This window comes from Coregonus lavaretus, assembly GCF_964263955.1.
Source record: "Coregonus lavaretus genome assembly, chromosome: 7".
NCBI lineage: Eukaryota > Metazoa > Chordata > Actinopteri > Salmoniformes > Salmonidae > Coregonus > Coregonus lavaretus.
In genome coordinates, this window is record NC_139994.1 from 7,851,315 (window position 1) to 7,878,003 (window position 26,689).

The 26,689-nt window shown below is 44.6% G+C and overlaps 1 protein-coding gene across 1 annotated transcript in view; it reads left to right on the forward strand.

The window, feature by feature from the left end:
- The window catches only part of LOC311131863 (oxysterol-binding protein-related protein 3-like), a gene marked incomplete at its 5' end in the record, with an annotated part of 23,665 nt that extends 2,378 nt beyond the window's left edge, over positions 1 to 21,287 (forward strand). The window contains 20 exons of the mRNA XM_084164990.1: positions 73 to 185; positions 734 to 787; positions 940 to 1,053; positions 1,200 to 1,376; positions 1,658 to 1,751; positions 1,905 to 2,005; positions 6,800 to 6,892; positions 7,088 to 7,241; positions 7,364 to 7,488; positions 7,682 to 7,813; positions 7,942 to 8,038; positions 8,195 to 8,442; positions 8,666 to 8,803; positions 9,065 to 9,128; positions 9,275 to 9,353; positions 9,456 to 9,600; positions 10,258 to 10,402; positions 10,563 to 10,689; positions 13,437 to 13,559; positions 19,621 to 21,287. Of these exons, the coding sequence (XP_084021116.1) occupies positions 73 to 185; positions 734 to 787; positions 940 to 1,053; positions 1,200 to 1,376; positions 1,658 to 1,751; positions 1,905 to 2,005; positions 6,800 to 6,892; positions 7,088 to 7,241; positions 7,364 to 7,488; positions 7,682 to 7,813; positions 7,942 to 8,038; positions 8,195 to 8,442; positions 8,666 to 8,803; positions 9,065 to 9,128; positions 9,275 to 9,353; positions 9,456 to 9,600; positions 10,258 to 10,402; positions 10,563 to 10,689; positions 13,437 to 13,559; positions 19,621 to 19,720 (2,423 nt within the window). The 3' untranslated portion in view covers positions 19,721 to 21,287. The remainder of the gene's footprint in view (positions 1 to 72; positions 186 to 733; positions 788 to 939; positions 1,054 to 1,199; positions 1,377 to 1,657; positions 1,752 to 1,904; positions 2,006 to 6,799; positions 6,893 to 7,087; positions 7,242 to 7,363; positions 7,489 to 7,681; positions 7,814 to 7,941; positions 8,039 to 8,194; positions 8,443 to 8,665; positions 8,804 to 9,064; positions 9,129 to 9,274; positions 9,354 to 9,455; positions 9,601 to 10,257; positions 10,403 to 10,562; positions 10,690 to 13,436; positions 13,560 to 19,620) is intronic.
- Positions 21,288 to 26,689: the final 5,402 nt, after the last annotated feature.

Consider the following 26,689-nt stretch of genomic DNA (forward strand, 5'->3'; position numbering starts at 1 on the left):
GAGCCCTTACCTATGAAGGAATGGCACAAGGTGGGTACAACCTCCCTGACCCCTGACCCCTTACCTATGAAGGGATGGCACAAGATGGGTACAACCTCCCTGACCCCTTACCTATGAAGGGATGGCACAAGGTGGGTACAACCTCCCTGACCCCTGACCCCTTACCTATGAAGGAATGGCACAAGGTGGGTACAACCTCCCTGACCCCTTACCTATGAAGGAATGGCACAAGGTGGGTACAACCTCCCTGATCCCTGACCCCTGACCCCTTACCTATGAAGGGATGGCACAACATGGGTACAACCTCCCTGACCTCTTACTGCAGGTAACTCTCAAGTGTCTATCCTTGATTCCTTGCATCCTCTCTCCTCACCACCTTCTCTACATGCATTGGAGGAGAAGGTCAGAGGTTCTCTTCAGACCTTCTCTTCTGGACTAAAGGATGTGAGGAGAGGACGTGAGGAATCAAGCAGACACTTGAGATACACCCTGGATGTCTTTAACCCCTCCCTTACCTGGTGTTTATCTAAAGCTCTGATAAGATGCTTATGTTAAGCTGGAGGGGACATTTGAATGGAGCATTTGAATGGATACCTTATTGATGTAAAAAGCTTTTGTCCACAACTGTAATGTCTAAAATGTGAAGTTATTTCCTTGGCCCAAAGCAGATAATTAGTGGCTGAACGTGACAGACAGATGACTAAAACAGTTGTTACTTTCTCTTGCTATCCAGAGATACTTCTTGCTGGAGAAAGGCATTCTGAAGTACTCAAAACGTAGAGCTGATGTAAGTGGCTATTCAAAAGTATCTGTCAAGCAGATGCAATGCATACACACACAGAATTGAGTTAATGTATGTGTCATTGAAGGAGCGAGAATTCGCTCAGTTAGTTAGTTAGTCAGTCACACACACACACTGACCTTTGCTTTTGTTTCCAGCTGAACAAGGGCAAGCTGCATGGCTGCATTGATGTGGGGCTGTCTGTCATGTCAATAAAAAAAAAAACCAAGGCCATCGATCTGGACACCAACAACAACATTTATCACCTTAAGGTCTCTGTCTCTCTCTCTCTCTCTCTCTCTCTCCTATTTAAATGACATCACGTAAGTCTCTTTGGATAAAAGCGTCTGCTAAATGGTATATTATATATTATTATCTCTCTCCTATTTAAATGACATCACATCTCTCTGTCCAATAGGTGACGTCTGAGAAGTCTCAGGAAGTGAAGTCACAGGAGCTGTTTGATGATTGGGTGTCAAAGCTACGACATCACCGTGTCTTCCGGCAGAACGAGATCGCCATGTACCCCCACGAGAGGCACCTGTTTCACCCCTCCTCACACCTCTCGCCTAACCTCAACGACTCCATGAGACAGGTACGATTCTCCTTAGACACAGATATATATATGATCAGTTTTGTGCTTTTCCCCCTAATGGTTAGGGTTAGAATTTTGGAGATGGTAAGCTGGCCCTAGATCTGTGCCTAAGAGCAACCTCTTACTGGCGATTCTTAACTGACCAATCATCATTTAGTTATTGTACTGTATAATGTATTTTATATGAGTCATTGTATGTCTATGCATATTCAATTCCTTGTCTCTCACCCTTCCCCTCTCTCCCTCTCGCTCTATCCGTCCCCCGCTCCCTCTCTCAGCAGCGCTCCAGTCTGGCTAAACAGGCATCAGTTGTCCAGCAAGCTAAGGTCCGTGCCTGGCTTCACTCCTCAGAAGACATGGACAGGTGCTGTAGAGGTAGGGAGGTCAAACATCTCACCTGTCTGTCTGTGCCATACCTTTCCTGATGGATATTACCTAACTTACGGTCTCTGTATCGATTCTCTCTCACCTTCTCTAATTCATATCTCTCACCTTCTCTAACTCATATTCCTCATCCTTCTCTGTCAGACTTGGAGGAGTGTGAGTCGTACCTGTTGGAACTCAACCTGCTGCTGAAGAGTATGGAGGTTCTCCACCGCACTTACTCTGCCCCCGCCATCAACCTCATGGTAACACATAACCTTTGCCCTTTAACCTTGACCCAGTACACATACTGTACTCAGCTCCTTTAACCTACACTACACTTAGTCTGACCCTCCTATCAGTACATGGTAGGTATGCACACCTCACCTAACCTATCATACTATCCAGGTCTGTGTCCAAACACTTCTAAAAATCCACCTTTCCAGAAATAAGTCTCTCAATGTTGCCGCTTGCTACAGACCCCCCTCAGCCCCCAGTTATGCCCTGGACACCATATGTGGATTGCTTGCCCCCCATCTATCCTCAGAGTTCGTACTGCTTGGTGACCTAAACTGGGATATGCTTAACACCCCGGCCGTCCTACAATCTAAACTAGATGCCCTCAATCTCACACAAATTATCAAGGAACCTACCAGGTACAACCCTAAATCCGTAAACATGGGCACCCTCATAGATATCATCCTGACTAATTGACCCTCTAAATACACCTCCGCTGACTTCAACCAGGATCTCAGCGACCACTGCCTCATTGCCTGCGTCCGTAATGGGTCCGCGGTCAAACGACCACCCCTCATCACTGTCAAACGCTCCCTAAAACACTTCAGCGAGCAGGCCTTTCTAATTGACCTGGCCCGGGTATCCTGGATGGATATTGACCTCATTCCGTAAGTAGAGGATGCCTGGATGTTCTTCAAAAGTGCTTTCCTCTCCATCTTAAAAAGCATGCCCCATTCAAAAAAGTCAGAACTAAGAACAGATATAGCCCCTGGTTCACCCCAGACTTGACTGCCCTTGACCAGCACAAAAACATCCTGTGGCGTACTGCATTAGCATCGAACAGCCCCTGCGATATGCAACTTTTCAGGGAAGTCAGGAACCAAAATACACAATCAGTTAGGAAAGCAAAGGCTAGCTTTTTCAAACAGAAATATGCATCCTGTAGCACTAACTCCAAAAAGTTTTGGGACACTGTGAAGTCCATGGAGAATAAGAGCACCTCCTCCCAGCTACCCACTGCACTGAGGCTAGGAAACACTGTCACCACCGATAAATCTACAATAATCGAGAACTTCAATAAGCATTTTGCTACGGCTGGCCATGCTTTCCACCTGGCTACCCCTACCCCGGCCACCAGCTCTGCATCATCCGCTGCAACTTGCCCGTGCCCCACCCCCCGCTTCTCCTTCACCCAAATTCAGATAGCCAATGTCCTGAGAGAGCTTCTAAATCTGGACCCCTACAAATCAGCTGGGCTAGACAATCTGGACCCTTTCTTTCTAAAATTAGCCCACCGAAATTGTCGCTATTACTAGCCTGTTCAACCTCTCTTTCGTATAGTCTGAGATCCCCAGAGATTGGAAAGCTGCCGCGGTCATCCCCCTCTTCAAAGGGGGTAACACTCTAGATCCAAACTGTTACAGACCTATATCCATCCTGCCCTGCCTTTTGAAAGTATTTGAAAGCCAAGTTAACAAACAGATCACCGACCATTTCGAATCCTACCGTACCTTCTCCGCTATACAATCTGGTTTCCGAGCTGGTCATGGGTGCACCTCAGCCACGCTCAAGGTCCTAAACGATATAATAACCGTGATCGCTAAAAGACAGTACTGTGCAGCCGTCTTCATCGACCTGGCCAAGGCTTTTGACTCTGTCAATCACCGCATTCTTATTGGCAGACTAAATAGCCTTTGTTTCTCAAATGACTGCCTCGCCTGGTTCACCAACTACTTCTCAGATAGAGTTCAATGTGTCAAATCGGAGGAGGGCCTGTTATCTGGTCCTCTGGCAGTCACTATGGGGGTGCCACAGGGTTCAATTCTCGGGCCGACTCTATTCTCTGTGTATATCAATGATGTCGCTCTTGCTGCTGGTGACTCTCAGATCCACCTCTACGCAGACGACACCATTTTGTATACATCTGGAACCTTCATTGGACACTGTGTTAACAAACCTCCAAACGAGCTTCAATGCCATACAACACTCCTTCCGTGGCCTCCAACTGCTCTTAAACACTAGTAAAACTAAATGCATGCTCTTCAATCTGCTTGCACCCGCCCGCCAGACTAGAATCACTACTCTCGGCGGGTCTGACTTAGAATATGTGGACAACTACAAATACCTAGGTGCCTGGTTAGACCGTAAATTCTCCTTCCATACTCACATTAAGCATCTCCAATCCAAAGTTAAATCTAGAATCGGCTTCCTATTTCGCAACAAAGCCTCCTTCACTCATGCTGCTAAACATGCCCTTGTAAAACTGACTATCCTACCGATCCTTGACTTCTGCGATGTCATTTACAAAATAGCTTCCAACACTCTACTCAGCAAATTGGATGTAGTCTATCACAGTGCCATCCGTTTTGTCACCAAAGCCCCATATACTACCCACCATTGTGACCTGTATGCTCTCGTTGGCTGGCCTCGACTACATATTCGTTGCCAAACCCACTGGCTCCAGGTCGTCTATAAATCACTTCTAGGCAAATCCACGCCTTATCTTAGATCATTGGTCACCATAGCAACACCCACCCGTAATATGCGTTCCAGCAGGTATATCTCACAGGTCATCCCCAAAGCCAACACCTCCTTTTTATTTTTTTTATTTAGTCATTTAGCAGATGCTCTTATCCAGAGCGACCTACAGTTAGTGAGTGCATACATTTTTTTTCATACTGGCCCCCCGTGGGAATTTAACCCACAACCCTGGCGTTGCAAACGCCATGCTCTACCAACTGAGCTACATCCCTGGCCGCCATTCCTTCCAGTTCTCTGCTGCAAATGACTGGAACGAACTGCAAAAATTTCTGAAGCTGGAGACACTTATCTCCCTCACTAACTTTTAAGCATCAGTTGTCAGAGCAGCTTACCGATCACTGCACCTGTAACACAGCCCATCTGTAATTAGCCCACCCAACTACCTCATCCCCATATTGTTATTTACATTGTTATTTATTTTGCTCATTTGCACTCCAGTATCTCTATTTGCACATCATCTTCTGCACATCTATCACTCCAGTGTTAATACTAAATTGTAATTATTTTGCACTATGGCCTATTTATTGCCTTACCTCCATAACTTACTACATGTGCACACACTGCGTTTTGTTTATTCCATATGTAACTCTGTGTTGTTGTTGTTTTTATCGCACTGCTTTGCTTTATCTTGGCCAGGTCGCAGTTGTAAATGAGAACTTGTTCTCAACTGGCTTACCTGGTTAAATAAAGGTGAAATACACTGCTCAAAAAAAATAAAGGGAATACTTAAACAACACAATGTAACTCCAAGTCAATCACACTTCTGTGAAATCAAACTGTCCACTTAGGAAGCAACACTGATTGACAATACATTTCACATGCTGTTGTGCAAATGGAATAGACAACAGGTGGAAATTATAGGCAATTAGCAAGACACCCCCAATAAAGAAGTCGTTCTGCAGGTGGTGACCACAGACCACTTCTCAGTTCCTATGCTTCCTGGCTGATGTTTTGGTCACTTTTGAATGCTGGCGGTGCTTTCACTCTAGTGGTAGCATGAGACGGAGTCTACAACCCACACAAGTGGCTCAGGTAGTGCAGCTCATCCAGGATGGCACATCAATGCGAGCTGTGGCAAGAAGGTTTGCTGTGTCTGTCAGCGTAGTGTCCAGAGCATGGAGGCGCTACCAGGAGACAGGCCAGTACATCAGGAGACGTGGAGGAGGCCGTAGGAGGGCAACAACCCAGCAGCAGGACTGCTACCTCCGCCTTTGTGCAAGAAGGAGCAGGAGGAGCACTGCCAGAGCCCTGCAAAATTACCTCCAGCAGGCCACAAATGTGCATGTGTCTGCTCAAACGGTCAGAAACAGACTCCATGAGGGTGGTATGAGGGCCCAACGTCCACAGGTGGGGGTTGTGCTTACAGCCCGACACCGTGCAGGACGTTTGGCATTTGCCAGAGAACACCAAGATTGGCAAATTCGCCACTGGCGCCCTGTGCTCTTCACAGATGAAAGCAGGTTCACACTGAGCACATGTGACAGACGTGACAGAGTCTGGAGACACCGTGGAGAATGTTCTGCTGCCTGCAACATCCTCCAGCATGACTGGTTTGGCGGTGGGTCAGTCATGGTGTGGGGTGGCATTTCTTTGGGGGGCCGCACAGCCCTCCATGTGCTCGCCAGAGGTAGCCTGACTGCCATTAGGTACCAAGATGAGATTCTCAGACCCCTTGTGAGACCATATGCTGGTGCGGTTGGCCCTGGGTTCCTCCTAATGCAAGACAATGCTAGACCTCATGTGGCTGGAGTGTGTCAGCAGTTCCTGCAAGAGGAAGGCATTGATGCTATGGACTGGCCCGCCCGTTCCCCAGACCTGAATCCAATTGAGCACATCTGGGACATCATGTCTCGCTCCATCCACCAACGTCACGTTGCACCACAGACTGTCCAGGAGTTGGCGGATGCTTTAGTCCAGGTCTGGGAGGAGATCCCTCAGGAGACCATCTGCCACCTCATCAGGAGCATGCCCAGGCGTTGTAGGGAGGTCATACAGGCACGTGGAGGCCACACACACTACTGAGCCTCATTTTGACTTGTTTTAAGGACACTAATTTTTGTGTGGTTTTGTTGTCAGCACATTCAACTATGTAAAGAAAAAAAGTATTTAAGATTATTTCATTCATTCAGATCTAGGATGTGTTGTTTAAGTGTTCCCTTTATTTTTTTGAGCAGTGTAAAAAATAAAATAAAATAAAAAACCTAGACTCTAACCCTAACCTCTCTGTTTTCTCACTATCCAAATCATTGTCTGTTCCTTCTTCCTCTTCTCTGGGACATCAGGCCTCCACGTACGACATTCCCAAGAAGGAGAAGAGGGGTCCCAGGAAGTGGCGTTCAAAGAATTACAGCAAAGATCCCCCAGCCACACTACAGGTACACACTGTTTTACGTTCTCTCAAAGCAATACCTGCTACTGCTCCATGTCAACTTTGACTTATGCTAAATCCTACAGCCACTTGAGATAAGTGTTGCATTGACCAAAGACTACTAGAAGAATAGGTCTGCGTGACACCCAATACATCCCCCACCTGTAATTGTCTTTAACCCTGATTTATCTCCTTCCACCAGGTTCCTGGCTGTGTCTCACCACCTGCCTCTCTTCTTCTCCATACTTCCCACCCAAACCTCTCTACTGAAGCCAACACCTCCTCCCAAGAATCCCCAGACTCACCTACTGATGCGAACCGCCTCCAGGAGGACTTCTGCAGGCTGGCCAACAACGGTGAGTCCCTTGTGTCAGATCGGCCCCCTGGGTCAATATAGGTATTTTACAGGCTGGGTATGGTGGTTAAAACACATTTCGCTCTCTTTTTTTTCTCACTCTGTGTATGTCTCTCTCTCTAGTTCACTCCACTCTGCGGTCAGCCTACAGTTCTCTATCAGCAGAGAGAGACAGAGTGAGACACACTATTGACCTGCAGGCCCCTCCTCCAGCACAGGTCATGGTCCTCAAGACCGGCTATGGCTCGGTGAGTTAGGTGTGTGTTTGTGAGAGTGTGTGTAAGAGACAGGGCGAGTGCGTGTGTGCATGTGCTGTGTTCCACAATATTGCACATATCAAGATGTATTGTCAAGTTGATTTCAAGAGATTGTTTATATACCAAACATGACATTAGGACTGATCTGAACCTCAGCTGCCAATCAACCTTTTCTACCAATCAGGATCTCCCAGATGGATCCCGCCAACTTGTCCACCAGGCGTCCAATGTTAGTCAAGCATCCATCCCTGAGTCCATGTCAGAGTTCTTTGATGCTCAGGAGTACCAGCTGACCTCCAGCTCCTCTGAGAACGAGGTGAGCCCTAAGATCAGATCTGGGATCAGATTACCCAACCCCTAAGCCAACCCTAACCATTAGGGAGATAAACAATGATCTGACCCTGAATCAGTCATTAATATATGTTTTTCTCTGTTTGTCTCCAGGCTTCTGATGATGACTCGTATGTCAGTGATGTCAGCGACAGCGTTTCCATGGACACCGGCTACAGCAACGAGGGAGGAAGCGAGAGACATGACTCTGGTATCCCGTGTGTGTGTGTGTGTGTGTGTGCGGATGGATGGGCCAGCATATGAGTATTTCTATGACGAGCATACGATTTGTACGAGTGAGCAAATGTCTGTTCAGTTTGCTACCTCCATTTTAAGAGCAGCACCTCTCCCCCTCTCTCCCCCCCAGCAGCCTCAAGAGGTGATGGTGTTCAGGTGGCCCGCAGGCGGACTACCCTCCCCTCCCCCCAGCCCAGCAGCAGCAGTGTCAGTCTATGGAACATCCTCAAGAACAACATAGGGAAGGACCTGTCCAAGGTAGCCATGCCTGTTCAGCTCAACGAACCTCTCAACATACTACAGAGGCTGTGTGAGGAGGTGGAGTACTCAGAGCTGCTGGATACAGCCAACAACACACAGGACCCGTACCAGAGAATGGTGAGGATATAGAATGCAAGTGTACACACACACACACACACACACACACACACACAATCCCTAGCAACGCAGGGTGAGAGAATTTGGACATACTCACACCATGATTCTTATGATGCATTGTGGGAACCCACACACACTCACAACCTCTATCTACACATGGTAAGTAACACAGTCTCTGTCTCTTTCTCTGTGTCTCTCTGTATGTGTGTCTCCTGTGCTGCAGGTGTATGTGGCAACATTTGCGGTGTCTGCGTACGCCTCCAGTTACCACCGGGCAGGAAGTAAACCCTTTAACCCCGTCCTAGGAGAGACCTACGAGTGTGACAGACCTGACAAGGGCTTCAGGTTCATAGCAGAACAGGTAAACAAACCTACAGGAACAAGTTAACGTCACTCACATACAGTAAACCAAGAATCACTGGGCTGATTCATTTTTTCGTTACAAATGGCACCCTATTCCCATTTAGTGCACTACATTTGACCAGGGCCCATAGTGCTCTGGTCAAAAGTGGTGCACTATATAGGGAAAAGGGTGCCATTTGGGACACCAACATTGCATAGGATGACTGAACACTCATAACATTGTCAGTTGAACCCACGTTGTACCCCCTGTCCTTCTCAGGTGAGCCATCACCCGCCTGTGTCAGCGTGTCACTGTGATTCTAACAACTTTACTTTTTGGCAAGGTGAGCTTCCATGTTTTCAGTAAACATATCACCACCTTTTCTTTCTATTTGTAATTGTTATTGTGAGGGTTACCTGCCCCACTCACCTACTTCCCCTGTCTGTCTCTCTGTCCCCTGTATGTCTCTCTGTCCCATCTGTCTGTCAGATGTCCAGTGTAAGAATAAGTTCTGGGGAAAATCCATGGAGATTGTTCCTATGGGAACCACTCATGTGACCCTGCCAGGGTGAGTCTCTTTGACTTATACAATGTGTTTGTGTCAAAGAGCTGCTTTCATATGAAATAGAGGTGTGTGTGTGTGTGTGTGACAGTCGTTTGTCATCCTCAGGTTTGGGGACCACTATGAGTGGAACAAGGTAACGTCCTGTATCCACAACATCCTGAGTGGCCAGCGCTGGATAGAACACTATGGAGAGATGTCAATCAAAAACACCAACAGTGAAGCCTGCCAGTGTAAAGTGACCTTCGTCAAGGTGAGGAGACGGACTATACCATACCTGTGTGTCCCAAATGGCACCCTATTTCTTATATAGTAAACTACTACTCTGGCCAAAAGTAGTGCACTATATAGGGAATAGGGTGTTATTCGAAACTGCCTAACACAATTCAATGTAAATTGTCCAACACGTATGAAACCCTGGGCCAGCGTTTCCCAAACTCGGTCCTGTGGCCAAGGGGTGCACATTTTGGTTTTTGCCCTAGCACTACACAGCTGATTCAAATAATCAAAGCTTGATAATGAGCTGATCATTTGAATCAGCTGTGTAGTGCTAGGGCAAAAACCAAAATGTGTACCACTTGGGGTCTCCAGCACCGAGTTTGGGAAAAGCTGGCCTAGGCACTTGCATTATGTTTCTGAGGGTATTATCTGGTGTAACAACACCATCTGTTGGGGAACAGGAGGAACAACATTCTGGAGACCATAATCCTGGAAACCTTAAAAGTTACAAATGAGTGGTGGATGGATTCATGTATTATTTAGAATTCTATGGAATTTTTATTAAATCATTTCTCACATGATTGACAGCGTTTTATGGGTTTCCGATTTGTAACATCACATTTGTTTTGTTTTGCGTCATTAGTTTAATTAGTTTATTATTATTAATATGTTTTGCATATTTAATCCGCAGGCGAGATCGTGGAGCTCAACGGTGAATGAGATAGAGGGAGTGGTCACGGACAGTGGGGGTCGTGTGATCCACTCTTTCTTTGGCAAATGGCACGAAGGCATATACCAAGGAGACACGCCCTCTGCCATCTGCATCTGGAGAGCAAGTGAGTGACTGGCTCTTTGGACTGTCCGTCACAACTCACACACCCACAGTCACAAACATAAAGTGGCATTCCACGGAAATATTATAGGTTATGATGTTATTTACCGTGAAAAAAGTTTTAAATGGGTGTTTGGGTAATTTTGTAATATGTGTTTGTGTAGACCCCATGCCTGTGGACCAGGACCAGTACTATGGCTTCACTCAGTTTGCTGTGGAGCTGAATGAGCTTGATGCTGCCCTGAAGCCCTTCCTACCCCCCACAGACACACGCTTCCGTCTGGACCAGAGGTAGGACACACCCCGGGATTCTGTATCTTGCTCTCTCTGTCTTCCTCCTCTCCTCTCTCTCTGTCTTCCTCCTCTCCTCTCTCTCCGTCTTCCTCCTCTCCTCTCTCTCCGTCTTCCTCCTCTCCTCTCTCTGTCTTCCTCCTCTCCTCTCTCTGTCTTCCTCCTCTCCTCTCTCTCCGTCTTTCTCTTCTCCTCTCTCTCCGTCTTCCTCCTCTCCTCTCTCTCCGTCTTCCTCCTCTCCTCTCTCTCCGTCTTCCTCCTCTCCTCTCTCTCCGTCTTCCTCCTCTCCTCTCTCCGTCTTCCTCCTCTCCTCTCTCTCCGTCTTCCTCCTCTCCTCTCTCTCCGTCTTCCTCCTCTCCTCTCTCTCCTCTCTCTCCGTCTTCCTCCTCTCCTCTCTCTCCGTCTGCCTCCACTCCTCTCTCTGTCTCCCTACTCTCCTCGCTCTCCGTCTCCCTACTCTCCTCGCTCTCCGTCTCCCTACTCTCCTCGCTCTCCGCCTCCCTACTCTCCTCGCTCTCCGTCTCCCTACTCTCCTCGCTCTCCGTCTCCCTACTCTCCTCGCTCTCCGTCTCCCTATTCTCCTCTCTCTGTCTTCCTCCTCTCCTCTCTCTGTATTCCTCCTCTCCTCTCTCTGTCATCCTCCTCTCTCTGTCATCCTCCTCTCTCCGTCTTCCTCCTCTCTCCGTTTTCCTCCTCTCTCTCCGTCTTCCTCCTCTGCTCCCACTCCGTCTCTCTCCTCTCTTCTCTCTCGTCTTCCTCCTCTCCTCTCTCTGTTTGCCTCCTCCTCTCTCTCCGTCTTCCTCCTCTCCTCTCTCTCCGTCTTCCTCCTCTCCTCTCTCTCCGTCTTCCTCCTCTCCTCTCTCTCCGTCTTCCTCCTCTCCTCTCTTTCCATTGTCCTCGCTCTCCGTCTTCCTTCTCTCCGTCTCCCTCCTCTCCTCTATCCGTCTCCCTCCTCTCTCTCTGTCTTCCTCCTCTCCTCTCTCTCGTCTTCCTCCTCTCCTCTCTCTCGTCTTCCTCCTCTCCGCTCTCTCGTCTTCCTCCTCTCCTCTCTCTCGTCCTCCTCCTCTCCTCTCTCTCGTCCTCCTCCTCTCCTCTCTCTCGTCTTCCTCCTCTCCTCTCTCTCTGTCTTCCTCCTCTCTCTCTCCGTCTTCCTCCTCTCCTCTCTCTCCGTCTCCCTACTCTCCTCGCTCTCCGTCTCCCTACTCTCCTCGCTCTCCGCCTCCCTACTCTCCTCGCTCTCCGCCTCCCTACTCTCCTCGCTCTCCGTCTCCCTACTCTCCTCGCTCTCCGTCTCCCTATTCTCCTCTCTCTGTCTTCCTCCTCTCCTCTCTCTGTATTCCTCCTCTCCTCTCTCTGTCGTCCTCTCTCTCTGTCATCCTCCTCTCTCTGTCATCCTCCTCTCTCCGTCTTCCTCCTCTCTCCGTTTTCCTCCTCTCTCTCCGTCTTCCTCCTCTGCTCCCACTCCGTCTCTCTCCTCTCTTCTCTCTCGTCTTCCTCCTCTCCTCTCTCTGTTTGCCTCCTCTCTCTCCGTCTTCCTCCTCTCCTCTCTCTCCGTCTTCCTCCTCTCCTCTCTCTCCGTCTTCCTCCTCTCCTCTCTCTCCGTCTTCCTCCTCTCCTCTCTTTCCATTGTCCTCGCTCTCCGTCTTCCTTCTCTCCGTCTCTCTACTCTCCTCTATCCGTCTCCCTCCTCTCTCTCGTCTTCCTCCTCTCCTCTCTCTCGTCTTCCTCCTCTCCGCTCTCTCGTCTTCCTCCTCTCCTCTCCTCTCTCTCGTCTTCCTCCTCTCCTCGCTCTCGTCTTCGCTCTCTCGTCTTCCTCCTCTCCTCTCCTCTCTCTCGTCTTTCTCCTCTCCTCTCTCTCGTCTTCCTCCTCTCCTCTCTCTCTGTCTTCCTCCTCTCTCTCTCCGTCTTCCTCCTCTCCTCTCTCTCCGTCTTCCTCCTCTCCTCTCTCTCGTCTTCCTCCTCTCCTCTCTCTCGTCTTCCTCCTCTCCTCTCACTCTCTGTCTTCCTCCTCTCGCTCTCTGTCTTCCTCCTCTCTTCTCTCTCCGTCTTCCTCCTCTCCTCTCTCTGCGTCTTCCTCCTCTCTTCTCTCTCTGTCTGCCTCCACTCTCTCTGTCTGCCTCCACTCTCTCTGTCTGCCTCCACTCTCTCGGTCTGCCTCCTCTCTCTCTGTCTTCCTCCTCTCTCTCTGTCTTCCTCCTCTCCTCTCTCTCATCTGCCTCCTCTCCTCTCTCTCGTCTTCCTCCTGTCCTCTCTCTCTCTGTCATCCTCTCTCTCTGTCCGTCTTCCTCCTCTCCTCTCTCTCTCTGTCATCCTCTGTCTCTGTCTTCCTCCTCTCTCCATCTTCCTCCTCTGCTCCCACTCTGTCTTCCTCCTCTCTTCTCTCTCGTCTTCCTCCTCTCTTCTCTCTCGTCTTCCTCCTCCTCTCTCTCGTCTTCCTCCTCCTCTCTCTCTGTCTTCCTCCTCTCTCTGTCTTCCTCCTCTCTCTGTCTTCCTCCTCTCTCTGTCTTCCTCCTCTCTCTGTCTTCCTCCTCTCTCTGTCTTCCTCCTCTCTCCGTCTTCCTCCTCTCCTCTCTCTCAGTCTTCCTCCTCTCCTCTCTCTCTGTCGTCCTCTCGGTCTTCCTCGCTCTCCAGTTTTCCTTCTCTCTCTCATACTTCCCTGTATTATACCACCCTTCTCATAGGATCCTTTTCACTTGAATCTCTCCCTCTCCATAATATCTCATTCTCTCTCTCTATTTCTCTCACAGGTGTTTGGAAGAAGGGAACATTGAGGGGGCTGAGGAGCAGAAACTGAGGATAGAGCTGCTCCAGAGAGAAAGGAGGAAAGTTCTGGAGGAGAACAACATGATGCACAAACCACGCTTCTTCAAGTATGCAACAGTGTGTGTGTGTGTGCCTGCCTTTCTGTCTGATTCCAGCAGACAAGGGAGTTCATTGCTCATACATTTAGCCACGAAGACAGAACAAGGCAGTCTTACTTATTAGCTGCACAGTATCCTATACAACAGTGGTTCCCAACGTTTTTCGCGCACCCCCTCGTGCATTTTACCGGTAAGCCTATCATCTCATGATTCTTCTCAAGTACCCCCTGTGGATAGGCCAAGTACCCCCAGGGGTCCTTGTACCCCTGGTTGGGAACCACTGCTATACAATATCGAAAAGATCTGACGGATTGGCACCACTGTCTATATAACTTACCACACTGCCACAGGTCTGTCATCTGAATAACACTCCATTAGCCTCAGGGCTCTATTTTAACAAACCTAACGCGATGGTTAATCTAAGTGCAGGCGGTAGCGCTATAGGTTCAGGGGTGTGTCAGAAATAGTTTTGCTATTTTCACTTACAATTATCTGTACACTTACTGGCGTTGGCACAAAAGGGCTGGATTTTGATGAATAAACACGTTGTGGGTGTGTCGAGGCTTGGCCCCTCACTGGCCAATCAGAATGTGCTCCATGGTGAAATATGTGGTTGCTTCAAGTTGTGTATTTACGGTCTTCTATGTATTGCCTTGGAATCAACTCTAATTCCAATGTTAGTCCGTTAGCATTTCGCTTCACCCGCAATAACATCTGCTAAATATGTGTATGTGACCAATACATTTGATTTGATTATAGTTTGTTAAATGGTTTCCAAAACGAAATAACAAAATGTAGACCTATCTTTGCTAAATATGTTAACTTGAACCCATTTGCAGTCCACATTGTTCTAAGTAATTGCATGGCTTCAATAGCATTCACACTGATATAGGGGCTAGGCCTACTGTACATTGCATTATGGCTGAGCATGGACATGCCAAACATTGTAAAAAAGCAAGATTAAATTAATTATTGATAAGGCCTAAAAAGAGAAGGAATAATTCAAATCAAATTCTAAACAAAACGAAACAACAACTTGTTTTAAAAGGCTATCTCACACTAATAGGCACCATAATTTCTCCCCATGGCCATAAAATATTAAAATAATGCAGACTATGGAGGGTTTTACCCACATCCAAAACGGGACCTGCACGCTAAGATAATGTGGGCCTGCCTACAATGCATAGATAAAAAGGGAATGTCAGCTCACTGTTTTACTTCTCTCAAAGCTTTGGTGATTTAAGATTTATTTCCAAGCGGTCTCAGGAGCCAAACCCTTTATCGACAGTCTTGACTACTTCGCAATTGCATTGGGCAGCACAAAAAAAAGCCTTTATTGAGAGGAGGGGAGGCTATGCTTGGTTTTTAACCAAATAAAATGAAATGGGGGAAAAAAACATTACATTTATGTTTCTAAAAACTAAGTATAAAGGCACCAAAATCACATTAAGCTACTCTTGTTCCATGCGCATATGGGCAGTGTGCATCATAGCTGGATAGGCTGCGTTTCCGCTGTCAAAATTAATGCCATAACCAACTGCATTACCGCTAAATCCAGCTTTTGGTTGGTCTTAAATATCCTATCAGCGCTGCCTGAAATTAGCACTTTGAATCATGATTTTAAGGACAAGCATAAAATATTTCCAACAATATTTCCAACTCCCATCTGAGCGCAAGCGTGCTGATATTAGACAGACCTGGCGTTAGGGCTGGGAAATGCCAATGCGGCAGTTTTTAAATGACGAAATTGCAAACCTAACGTGCGTTTGACACTAGCACTGCCTTAACGCCAGCTGGAAATAGAGCCCCTCAGTGTCGGACTGGTCAAAACGACACCATTAAGTTGTTCTGTGTAGTCATGAGATCTCAGACAGTTCTGCATTAATGTTTACAGGGGGTTAGGGTTGTACACTTACAGCCAGGTTATGCAGTATGTTTGAAATATGTGTTAAGTTATTTATATGTATGGTATGTAATGTATGGTATGTAATGTATGGTATGTATGGTATGTATGGTATGTATGGTATGTATGGTATGTATGGTATGTATGGTATGTATGGTATGTATGGTATGTATGGTATGTATGTATGTATGTATGTATGTATGTATGTATGTATGTATGTATGTATGTATGTATGTATGTATGTATGTATGTATGTATGTATGTATGTATGTATGTATGTATGTATGTATGTATGTATGTATGTATGTATGTATGTATGTATGTATGTATGTATGTATGTATGTATGTATGTATGTATGTATGTATGTATGTATGTATGTATGTATGTATGTATGTATGTATGTATGTATGTATGTATGTATGTATGTATGTATGTATGTATGTATGTATGTATGTATGTATGTATGTATGTATGTATGTATGTATGTATGTATGTATGTATGTATGTATGTATGTATGTATGTATGTATGTATGTATGTATGTATGTATGTATGTATGTATGTATGTATGTATGTATGTATGTATGTATGTATGTATGTATGTATGTATGTATGTATGTATGTATGTATGTATGTATGTATGTATGTATGTATGTATGTATGTATGTATGTATGTATGTATGTATGTATGTATGTATGTATGTATGTATGTATGTATGTATGTATGTATGTATGTATGTATGTATGTATGTATGTATGTATGTATGTATGTATGTATGTATGTATGTATGTATGTATGTATGTATGTATGTATGTATGTATGTATGTATGTATGTATGTATGTATGTATGTATGTATGTATGTATGTATGTATGTATGTATGTATGTATGTATGTATGTATGTATGTATGTATGTATGTATGTATGTATGTATGTATGTATGTATGTATGTATGTATGTATGTATGTATGTATGTATGTATGTATGTATGTATGTATGTATGTATGTATGTATGTATGTATGTATGTATGTATGTATGTATGTATGTATGTATGTATGTATGTATGTATGTATGTATGTATGTATGTATGTATGTATGTATGTATGTATGTATGTATGTATGTATGTATGTATGTATGTATGTATGTATGTATGTATGTATGTATGTATGTATGTATGTATGTATGTATGTATGTATGTATGTATGTATGTATGTATGTATGTATGTATGTATGTATGTATGTATGTATGTATGTATGTATGTATGTATGTATGTATGTATGTATGTATGTATGTATGTATGTATGTATGTATGTATGTATGTATGTATGGGAGCAATTATTAGGAAATGGAAGACATACAAGACCACTGATAATCTATCTCGATCTGGGGCTCCACGCAAGATCTCACCCCGTGGGGTCAAAATGATCACAAGAACGGTGAGCAAAAATCCCAGAACCACACGGGGGGACCTAGTGAATGACCTGCAGAGAGCTGGGACCAAAGTAACAAAGCCTACCATCAGTAACACACTACGCCGCCAGGGACTCAAATCCTGCAGTGCGAGACGTGTCCCCCTGCTTAAGCCAGTACATGTCCAGGCCCGTCTGAAGTGCATTTGGATGATCCAGAAGAGGATTGGGAGAATGTCATATGGTCAGATGAAACCAAAATATAATTTTTAGGTAAAAACTCAACTCGTCATGTTTGGAGGACAAAGAATGCTGAGTTGCATCCAAAGAACACCATACCTACTGTGAAGCATGGGGTTGGAAACATCATGCTTTGGGGCTGTTTTTCTGCAAAGGGACCAGGACGACTAATCCGTGTAAAGGAAAGAATGAATGGGGCCATGTATCGTGAGATTTTGAGTGAAATCCTCCTTCCATCAGCAAGGGCATTGAAGATGAAACGTGGCTGGGTCTTTCAGCATGACAATGATCCCAAACACACCGCCCGGGCAACGAAGGAGTGGCTTCGTAAGAAGCATTTCAAGGACCTGGAGTGGCCTAGCCAGTCTCCAGATCTCAACCCCATAGAAAATCTTTGGAGGGAGTTGAAAGTCTGTGTTGCCCAGCGACAGCCCCAAAACATCACTGCTCTAGAGGAGATCTGCATGGAGGAATGGGCCAAAATACCAGCAACAGTGTGTGAAAACCTTGTGAAGACTTACAGAAAACGTTTGACCTGTGTCATTGCCAACAAAGGGTATAAAACAAAGTATTGAGAAACTTTTGTTATTGACCAAATACTTTTTTTCCACCATCATATGCCAATAAATTCATAAAAAATCCTACAATGTGATTTTCTGGATTTTTTTTTCTCATTTTGTCTGTCATAGTTGACGTGTATCTATGATGAAAATTACAGGCCTCTCTCATCTTTTTAAGTGGGAGAACTTGCACAATTGGTGGCTGACTAAATACTTTTTTTCCCCACTGTATGTATGTATGTATGTATGTATGTATGTACAGTTGAAGTCAGAAGTTTACATACACTTAGGTTGGAGTCATTAAAAGTTGTTTTTCAACCACTCCACAAATTTCTTGTTAACAAAATATAGTTTTGGCAAGTCGGTTAGGACATCTACTTTGTGCATGACACAAGTCATTTTTCCAACAATTGTTTACAGACAGATAATTTCACTTATAATTCACTGTATCACAATTCCAGTGGGTCAGAAGTTTACTAAGTTGACTGTGCCTCTAAACAGCTTGGAAAATTCCAGAAAATTATGTCATGGCTTTAGAAGCTTCTGATAGGCTAATTGACATCATTTGAGTCAATTGGAGGTGTACTTGTGGATGTATTTCAAGGCCTACCTTCAAACTCAGTGCCTCTGCTTGATATCATGGGAAAATCCAAATAAATCAGCCAAGACCTCAGAAAAAAAATTGTAGACCTCCACAAATCTGGTTCATCCTTGGGAGCAATTTCCAAACGCCAGAAAGTACCACGTTCATCTGTACAAACAATAGTACGTAAGTATAAACACCATGGGACCACGCAGCTGTCATACCGCTCAGGAAGGAGACGCGTTCTGTCTCCTAGAGATGAATGTACTTTGGTGCGAAAAGTGAAAATCAATCCCAGAACAACAGCAAAGGACCTTGTGAAGTTGCTGGAGGAAACAGCTACAAAAGTATCTATATCCACAGTAAAACAAGTCCTATATCGACATAACCTGAAAGGCCGCTCAGCAAGGAAGAAGCCACTGCTCCAAAACCGCCATAAAAAAGCCAGACTATGGTGTGCAACTGCACATGGGGACAAAGATTGTACTTTTTGGAGAAATGTCCTCTGGTCTGATGAAACAAAAATAGAACTGTTTGGCCATAATGACCATTGTTATGTTTGGAGGAAAAAGGGGAGGCTTGCAAGCCGAAGAACACCATCCCAACCGTGAAGCACGGGGGTGGCAGCATCATGCTGTGGGGGTGCTTTGCTGCAGGAGGGACTGGTGCACTTCACAAAATAGATTGCATCATGAGGAAGGACAATTATGTGGATATATTGAAGCAACATCTCAAGACATCAGTCAGGAAGTTAAAGCTTGGTCGTAAATTGGTCTTCCAAATGGACAATGACCCCAAGCATACTTCCAAAGTTGTGGCAAAATGGCTTAAGGACAACAAAGTCAAGGTATTGGAGTGGCCATCACAAAGCCCTGACCTCAATCCTATAGAAAATGTGTGTGCAGAACTGAAAAAGTGTGTGCGAGCAAGGAGGCCTACAAACCTGACTCAGTTACACCAGCTCTGTCAGGAGGAATGGGCCAAAATTCACCCAACTTATTGTCGGGAGCTTGTGGAAGGCTACCCGAAACGTTTTACCCAGTTTAAACAATTTAAAGGCAATGCTACCAAATACTAATTGAGTGTATGTAAACTTCTGACCCACTGGGAATGTGATGAAAGAAATAAAAGCTGAAATAAATCATTCGCTCTACTATTATTCTGACATTTCACATTCTTGAAATAAAGTGGTGATCCTAACTGACCTAAGACAGGGAATTTTTACTAGGATTAAATGTCAGGAATTGTGAAAAACTGAGTTTAAATGTATTTGGCTAAGGTGTATGTAAACTTCCGACTTCAACTGTATGTATGTATGTATGTATGTATGTATGTATGTATGTATGTGACTGTTGTTTTGTTTATTTAACAGGAAATCAAAGGATGACACGTGGCTGAGCTCTAATACATACTGGGAGCAGCGGAAGGACCCCGGGTTCAGCTGCAGAGAGGACTTCCCTGTGCTGTGGTGACCCTGTAACCCCACAGGAGCACAGATCTAGGGTCAGATTATCCTTGTCCACAACAAACCTTAACCAATACAGGGAAAACTCACAACTGACCTTAGATCAGCTGTTGTCTCTACCTTCTTGCCCTTTGTGCTGTTGTCTGTGCCCAATAATGTTTGTTCCATGTTTTGTGCTGCTGCCATGCTATGTTGTTGTCTTAGGTCTCTTATGTAGTGTAGTGCTGTCTATCTTGTCCTATATTTTATTTGTATTTTTAATCCCAGGCCCCGTCCCTGCAGGAGGCCGTCAATGTAAATAAGATTTTTTATTTTTTTTTGTCATTTAGCAGACGCTCTTATCCAGAGCGACTTACAGTTAGTGAGTGCATACATTCTTTCTTTTTTTTTCATACTGGCCCCCCGTGGGAATCGAACCCACAACCCTGGTGTTGCAAACGCCATGCTCTACCAACTGAGCTACATCCCTGCCGGCCATTCCCTCCCCTACCCTGGACGACGCTGGGCCAATTGTGCGCCGCCCCATGGGTCTCCCGGTCGCGGCCGGCTACGACAGAGCCTGGATTCGAAACAGGATCTAGCACTGCGCCACTCGGGAGGTTGGCGCAGGTTCTTAACTGACTTGCCTTGTTAAATAAAAATGAAATCAGCACTCAGAGACAACATTAGAGACAAAGCTCTGACCAGGTGACTGGGGACCGCTGAGTGTCAGGGTGACCCAGGCCAAATATGGGCTTCCTGTGTCTGTAGGTGGAGCCAAACTAGGGCTCTATCTCTTGATCCTAAGACAGAGTTTTCACTTCATTCTTTTTTTTAAAGAAAAGAAAGCTTCCTTATTTCTTTTTTTTTTTGGCATTACTTTAGTCTTGCCAGGGACATGGTTCTCTTCTTTCAATGTTATCCTTTTCTCTATGTATATTTTATACTGTCACTGTAGTTTGGATGCAGTCCAGCCACCAATGCCTTAATATGGAATGCTGTTCTACTCAGAAAAACCTGCTGTAGATGATTATGCAAATCCTCACAAACTATTGGTGAGTTTGCGCTTCTGCGCACTTTGATGTCATTCTTAATGTAGTCTATGGAGAAGATCACTGGTGGGGTGTTGAGGTGTGCATCCGAAATAGCAACCTATTATCTATTATTAACTGTTATTTATGGAATAGGGTGTCATGTGGGAAGCAGCCAAGGGTTGCAACTAGGGGGATTTAACTTGTTCTAAAGGTCAAGCACTCTACTGTACGAGTATGATTCTGTCCAATCACAATCCATATTGTCTTAATACTCCTCAACCATTGGCTGACAGAACGTATTAAATAAGGCCTTATTGAACTTCCTAACACTGCGTGTTAAAGCCTGTATGTTGCCCTGTTATGATCAGTCATTACTATAAAATAAGATGTATACTGTATATCAGTAAAAAATAGGGCAATACTATCTATGAAGATGAACAATAAACAGTGACACTGTTATACTATATTTATGTGTGTGTTGTATTGCAGAGGCTGTTGGGAGGAGCTATAGGAACGGAGTCAAACTTGGTTTCCATGTGTTTGTTGCTGTTCTATTGATTCCATTCCAGCCATTACAATGACCCTGTCCTCCTATAGCTCCTCCCACCAGCCGCCTCTGTTGGATTGGGTAAAACTGTGTTCTAGTGAGAGGTGTGGGCGTGCGACAAAGTGTTTGGGTGCATTCGAGCGGATCATCTTTGTCAAGTTCACCGCCTTCCAAAGTGTGTTCCATTCCATTATGGGGATAAACCATGTGATCAAAAGTCATGAAGTCTTGACTGCAGTCGACTGCAAGTTTCTGCAGTTGCTCTTCATCAATTTAATACTGCAGCCATCGCCTGCATTGTGGGAGGCTCTATTGTCAACCAATCATTAGGGTGTTTTTGTTTGATGCACGAGAACATGACCAAAGACATGACTGAAACTGGAATTAACTTTGCCGCGATTCATGTATACAGTGGATATGTACAAATGAATGTGATATTTGAGTCTCTCACCAATTGATAGCATAATGTATACACATTTACAGTTTCTGAATGTGTGATATGGGGGTTGGAGACATGTTTATTTCGACATTACAAAGAAAAAACGTAGAAAACAATGGCAACACTGCCAACGAGTTCTGACTGGGAATAATCGTTTTGAATGGTCATCCAACTCGGAATTCCAAGCCGGGAACTCAAGCTTCTTTCTAGAGATCTCGTTCTAAGATCACTGACGTCATGATTTGACCTCGTTTTTTCCCAAGTTCCCAGTTGTCTTGAAAGCACCATGAGGTACTCTACATGACCAAAAGTATGGTGAAGCGTGATTCATCACTCCAGAGAACGCATTTCCACTGCTCCAGAGTCCAATGGCGGCTAGCCTAACATCACTCCAGCCGATGCTTGGCATTGCGCATGGTCATCTTAGGCTTGTGTGCAGCTGCTCGGCCATGAAACTCCCGAAAAACAGTTATTGTGCTGACGTTGCTTCCAGAGGCAGTTTGGAACTCGTAGTGAGTGTTGCAACCGAGGACAGACGACTTTTACGCACTACACGCTTCAGCACTCGGCGGTCCCGTTCTGTGAGCTTGTGTGGCCTACCACTTAGCAGCTGAGCCTTTGTTGCTCCTAGATGTTTCCACTTCACAATAACAGCACTTACAGTTGACCGGGGCAGCTCTTGCAGGCCAGAAATCTGACTTGTTGGAAAGGTGGCATCCTATGACGGTGCCATGTTGAAAGTCACTGAGCTCTTCAGTAAGGCAATTCTACTGAAAATGTTTGTGTATAGAGATTGCATGGCTAGATTATATACACCTGTAAGCAACGGGTGTGGCTGAAATGGCCGAATCCACTAATTTGAAGGGGTGTCCACATACTTTTGTGTATATACAGTGCATTTGGAAAGTATTCAGTCAGTCCCCTTGACTTTCTCCAGATTTTGTTACGTTACAGCCTTATTGTAAAATGGATTAAAATATTATTTTTTTCATCAATCTACACACAATACCCCATAATGACAAAGCGAAAACAGGTTTTTTTAAATGTTTGCAAATGTATTACAAATAAAAAGCAAACCTTATTTACATAAGTATTCAGACCCTTTGCTATGAGACTTGAAATTGAGCTCAGGTGCATCCTGTTTCCATTGATCATCTTTGAGATGTTTCTACAACTTGATTGGAGGCCACCTCCAATTGATTGGACATGATTTGGGAAGGCACACACCTCTCTATATAAGGTCCCACAGTTGACAGTGCAAAATCCAAGCCATGAGGTCAAAGGAATTGTCCGTAGAGCTCTGAGACAGGATTGTGTCGAGGCACAGATCTGGGGAAGGGTACCAAAAAATGTCTGTAGCATTGAAGGTCCCCAAGAACACAGTGGCCTCCATCATTCTTAAATGGAAGTAGTTTGGAGCCACCAACACTCTTCCTAGAGCTGGCCGCCCGGCCAAACTGAGCAATCGGGGGAGAAAGGCCTTGGTCAGGGTGGTGACCAATAACCCGATGGTCACTCGACCATCTCCGCAGCACTCCACCAATCAGGCCTTTATAGTAGAGTGGCCAGACGGAAGACACTCCTCAGTAAAAGGCACATGACAGCCCGTTTGGACCAGAGAAACAAGATTCTCTGGTCTGATGAAACCAAGATTGAACTCTTTGGCCTGAATGCCAAGCGTCACATCTGGAGGAAACCTGGCACCATCCCTACGATGAAGCATGGTGGTGGCAGCATCATGCTGTGGGGATGTTTTTTAGCGTCAGGGACTGGGAGACTAGTCAGGATTGAGGGAAAGATGAACGGAGCAAAGTACAGAGAGATCCTTGATTGAAACCTGTTCCAGAGCGTTCAGTACCTCAGACTGGGGCAAAGGTTCACCTTCCAACAGGACAACGACCTTAAGCACACAGCCAAGACAACGCAGGAGTGGCTTCGGGATAAGTCTCTGAATGTCCTTGAGTGGCCCGGACTTGAACCCGATCTAACATCTCTGGAAAGACCTGAAAATAGTTGTGCAGCGACGCTCCCCATCCAACCTGACAGAGCTTGAGAGGATCTGCAGAGAAGAATGGGAGAAACTCCCCAAATACAGGTGTGCCAAGCTTGTAGCGTCATACCCAAGAAGACTTGAGGCTGTAATCACTGCCAAAGGCAGTTTTTTGTTTGTAATACATTTGCAAAAATATCTAAAAACCAGTTTTTGCTTTGTCATCATGGGGTATTGTGTGTAGATTGATGAGGGTAAAAATATATTTTAGAATAAGGCTGTAACGTAACAAAGTGTAAAAAGTCTAGGGGTCTGAATACTTTCAGAATGCGCTGTATAGTGTATATTAAGGACACTTCCAGGAACAAGTGTTGGAACAAGCCCAACTATGGCAAAGATTTATTGGTAGATTATTGGTAGAAAATTGTAAAGTGAAATAAATGGTCTACTACTTCGGGCCATGGACGGCACACAGAACACCAATACCCACGTGCACCTGAAAAACAAAACAATGAGCGCTCTAAACAGTTGACAGCAAACAATGATAAATCAATGGATAAATGTAATGCATTGGAATAAAGGCTTTTTATCAAGGGAGCATGGCAAACAAATCTTCCTTTGAGCAAGTAGCCTACAAAGGAAGATCGATGCGTTTAAAGGAGCTCAGCTGAGGCCGAAGTTCAGCACTACTGAGTGGACAGAGAGATGGTTTGTGCAGCCACATAGAAATAAATGGTTTAAACCATGACAGAGAGGTGGGGGTGTTCGTTTCATTTGGAAGCTTTTATTTCAATATTTACCACTGTAAAACATATTTACCACTGCATTTTAAACAAATAGGAGAATGGTTAAAATAGTAGTATTTAGAGATTTAGGGGAGCTAAATCTCTAAATTTAGGGGAGCTAAATCTGCCCCCCCCCCCCTGTAATTGGCACCCTGATGTTATGACACTTTTGTCAGTGTTATCACACCGTTGTAAAAAATACCTTTTATTGTCATTGTTATGACATGGTGTTGTAAAAATTGGCCTTCTCTCTCTGCCTTTACTATCATGACTAAGGGTCTTACTTTATCTACATGTACTGGATAATGCGCTGATGCGTTTGTTTCTCTTTTTGCTGTATACTACACACACACACACACACACACAATCGGCAACCTTGTTATTCCACATTTTGTTGTGTTACAGCTTGAATTTAAAAATGTATTACATTGAGATTGTGTAACTGGCCTACACACAATAAATACCACATAATGTCAAAGTGGTATTATGTTTTTTTACATTTTTATAAATTAATAAAAAATGAAAAGCTGAAATGTCTTGAAATCAATAAGTATTCAACCCCTTTGTTATGGCAAGCCTAAATGAGTTCAGGAGTATACATTTGTTTAACAAGTCACATAAGTTGCATGGACTGTGTGCAATAGTGTTTAACACGTTTTTTTTATGACTACCTCATCTCTGTATCACACACATACACTTATCTGTAAGGTCCCTCAGTTGAGCAGTGTATTTTTTTAACACAGATCCAACCACAAAGACCAGGGTGGCTTTCCAATGCCTCACAAAGGGCACCTATTGGTAGATGGGTAAAAAAAAAAAAAGCAGACGTTGAATAACCCTTTGAGCATGGTGATGTTATTAATTACACTTTGGATGATGTATCAATACACCCAGTCACTACATAGATATAGGCGTCCTTCCTAACTCAGTTGCCGGAGAGGAAGGAAACTGCTCAGGGATTTCACCATGAGGCCAATGGTGACTTTAAAACAGTTAGAGTTTAACGTCTGTGATAGGAGAAAACTGAGGATGGATCAACAACATTGTAGTTACTCCACAATGCTAACCTAAATGACAGAGTGAAAAGAAGGAAGGCTGTACAGAATAAAAATATTCCAAAACATGCATCCTGTTTGTAATAAGGCACTAAAGTAAAACTGCAAAAAATGTGGCAAAGAAAGATCATTTATGTCCTGAATACGAAGCGTTATGTTTGGGGCAAATCCAACACAACACATCAGTGAGTACAACTCTTCATATTTTCAAGCATGGTGGTGGCTGCATCATGTTATGGGTATACTTGTCATCTGCAAGGACTAGGGAGTTTTTTAGGATAAAAATAAACTGAATAGAGCTAAGCACAGGCAAAATCCTAGAGGAAAACCTGGTTCAGTCTGCTTTCCAACAGACACTGGGATTCAAATTCTTTCAGCAGGACATTACCTAAAACACAGTTGCTTACGAAGACGACATTGAATGTTCCTGAGTGGCCTAGTTACAGTTTTGACTTAAATCTACTTGAAGATATGTGGCAAGAGTTGAAAATGGCTGTCTAGCAATGATCAACAACCAACTTGACAGAGCTTGAAGAATTGTAAAAAGAATAATGTGCAACTATTTTACAATTCAGGTGTGCAAAGCTCTTAGAGACTTACCCAGAAAGACTCACAGCTGTAATCACTGCCAAAGGGGATTCTGACATGAATTGACTCAGGGATGTGAATACTTATGTAAATTAGATACTTCTGTACTTCATTTTCAAAACATTTTCAAAATTTCTAAAAACATGTTTTCAGTTTGTCATTATCGGGTATTGTTTGTAAATGGGTGAACAAAAATATTTAATCAATTTTGAATTCACTCTGTAAGACAAAATGTGGAATAAGTCAATGGGTATGAATACTTTCTGAAGGCACTGTTTATCAACATTCTTAGTGAGGTACAGTATGAGAAACATGATGATAATCAGGATGTACACAGTGTGTTAATGGTTTCTGAGAAGTGAACAATATGCCCACATTCCTACTGATAACACACATTCCTCTCTTCTCCTCCATCCAGGCTGTGGCATGCCCAATCCTGGTGTGTGTGTGTGTGTTATAGAGCCTCTCCCTAAACAATTAAATGCTTTGGGTGAATTGCAGTTTGTAAGCGACTGTATACTGTGGAAATGTACACAGAGCCTTATGGGTAGAATGTCTT